Raw genomic sequence first — 2,287 nt, forward strand, 5'->3', positions numbered from 1 at the left:
CTTTATAAAACAAGGTCAAACCACATGTAGATTTTAAGATACGCTATATAATTTAGTGGATGCCTGAAAGGACCTATTATTCATGATATATTGTTATTTATTCTCAGAAACTGTTCATTTTTTTAGCTCTACCTACAGTTCGATCAAAGTGCGTTCGTTTATTGTGGAATATTTCTGTGCCACCAGAACTGTTTCATCCATGAAACGTGAATGCTACCCAGGTGTTGAATAATCTAGTATAAGAGTTATTCATGTTATTGACTATACATACATGTATTAGAGTATAAATGTTATTGACTATACATACATGTATTAGAGTATAAATGTAAGACATGATGAATTGTTCCAATACAGTGTTTCATGTGAGTAAGTGAGTGTTACCATTATCAGGGAAAATCCAAACAGAAAATGTTTGTATGTATTGTCAACTGTCATGCTTGTATGAAATTCAGTTGTTTAGCATACATCTTTCCAGTGAAGCCCTTCTGTAAGAATGTGGTATTCCTGATGTATTTACCTCTTTTCACATATATTATACATTTGCATATAATACTATTTTAATGATCAACGATTGCTATAATTTATAGAATAACTTCAGTATATGATGTTTTATCATAACCTTTTGATAAAAGATATCTTGAAAGAGCAAGACTGCATGTTCAAGGCCATCTTGTGATCTAAACTGTTGTCAGTCTGGGTCACTTAATCATTAACTCTATGGTGTATTTATTTGAAGAGATGAAATGTTGGATCACCTTGAAAGTATGTTGTACCAAGCACTAGATTGTCAACATCAGTATGTACAGTGTGTCAGCAGGAGACCTGCTGGTTATATTTTTGTGGTACAAATGCCAATACAGATCACCAAATTTATTTGGATTCCACAGGTACTGCATTTTATATTGCAAGCGATGGGTGTTGCTGTTTTCTCATCTGTGCCTTCTATGAGAATGGGTGGTGCCTAATTAACCTGTTGGGCTTGCTGGCTGCCCTGTAAATGTAAGCATCTTACCGTGAGGTGTAGAGATCTGGTGGGATGCTATGATATCCTAACATTAGGATTTTTCTGAGAAATGTAAGCTTTAAGCTGAGGTCAGGCCTTGTGTGCTATCTTTTATATGATATCTTTTTTAACAGGGTTTTGAGAGTGAAGTTATTATACACATTCATTGTATAACTCAAATTTGGTCCTGTAATATACTGAATGTTTGCTTCACAGTAATTCTTTGTTATCAAGTTTGGAAAATACTATTTAAATAGTCATTAAATAGTTAGATAGTCATGCTATGTAGAAAGATGAAGCCAAGGGCCAATACTGTAACACAACTGCCATGACAATGAATTTACCCTCTCAATCTATATACATATAGTTTTACCTAAGGCGTTCTAGCCGTAGTCTTTCTGTCCTCTCCCTGTCCAGCTTGTCTCTCTCCAACTGTTCTAATCGCAAAAATTCTCGTCTCTGAGCAGCAATTCTTTCTCTTTCTAATCTCTGCCTCTCTCGCCTAAGTATTCAATAACAAAATCAATGACATATTGATGGCATTAATAATATACATTGGTTTGAAGACATGATATTACTATTCACATACCTGGAAATGTTCTAGCAACTCATAAGAGGCCTTGCATTTGACTGAAGTATTTTTTATCGGTCTTGATTGTTTCTGGCCAGACAAATGAAAGCTAAATTCATGTTAACAATGAAGGTAATAAAAGAAAGCTTCGAATAGGATAATCTCACTCTCGTTTTTCCTCGTTCATATATGTCAAAATTTAATGCAATAGCCCACCTAAGTTTATCCCGTTCCCTGCTTAGCTTCAACGACTCCATCCTTTGTCTTATATGGATATCTTTTTGGCGTTTCTTTTCTTGCAATATCTCCTTCCTCTTCAGATCTTCTTGTAATGACTTTCTCTTCTTCAGTTTTTCCCATTCTTTCATCTTTTCTTCCTGGGAAAGACAGAAAGATCCAGACATTTTAGGATTCCATAAATCAGCTTAGCTATGAAGTGCAAAAGTTTAAGATTTGATGTTTAGTACATTATAATATTATAGTACACCCAACTTGTAGAAAAAAAGGCAGCACTGCATAGCTTGTATAGTTGTATATTATACGTATTTTATTAATACATCATGTTGAGTAGAGTTCAACTATAAAATGTCTGCTATCATGAGTCTTGGGGAACAGCCTCATTAATGCTGAATCATGTTAACATGATGGTAAATCTAACAGGGTAAATCTGATTTATCACATAATGTACTGTGTTATCCAGTAAATATACCCAT

The 2,287-nt window shown here is 34.3% G+C and overlaps 1 protein-coding gene across 1 annotated transcript; it reads right to left on the minus strand.

The window, feature by feature from the left end:
* Positions 1–1,261: 1,261 nt before the first annotated feature.
* On the minus strand, positions 1,262–1,947 carry LOC110444238 (protein enabled homolog). The gene is made up of 2 exons (XM_021488637.1): positions 1,791–1,947; positions 1,262–1,505 (listed from the first exon to the last, which is right to left on the minus strand). The coding sequence occupies exons 1-2, from the start codon at positions 1,940–1,942 to the stop codon at positions 1,373–1,375; spliced, it is 285 nt and encodes a 94-aa protein (XP_021344312.1). The 5' UTR covers positions 1,943–1,947; the 3' UTR covers positions 1,262–1,372.
* Positions 1,948–2,287: the final 340 nt, after the last annotated feature.

This window comes from Mizuhopecten yessoensis, unplaced genomic scaffold (assembly GCF_002113885.1).
Source record: "Mizuhopecten yessoensis strain PY_sf001 unplaced genomic scaffold, ASM211388v2 hete_36070094, whole genome shotgun sequence".
In the NCBI taxonomy this organism is placed as follows: Eukaryota; Metazoa; Mollusca; class Bivalvia; order Pectinida; family Pectinidae; genus Mizuhopecten; species Mizuhopecten yessoensis.

What these genes read in the sequence shown, in the direction of transcription:
- LOC110444238 (XM_021488637.1), bottom strand. Translation starts at nt 1,942, where the DNA reads ATGAAAGAATGGGAAAAACTGAAGAAGAGAAAGTCATTACAAGAAGAT. An exon ending in AGGGAACGGGATAAACTTAG is followed by an intron (nt 1,506 to 1,790) that starts GTGGGCTATTGC and finishes TTGAATACTTAG; the next exon opens with GCGAGAGAGGCAGAGATTAG.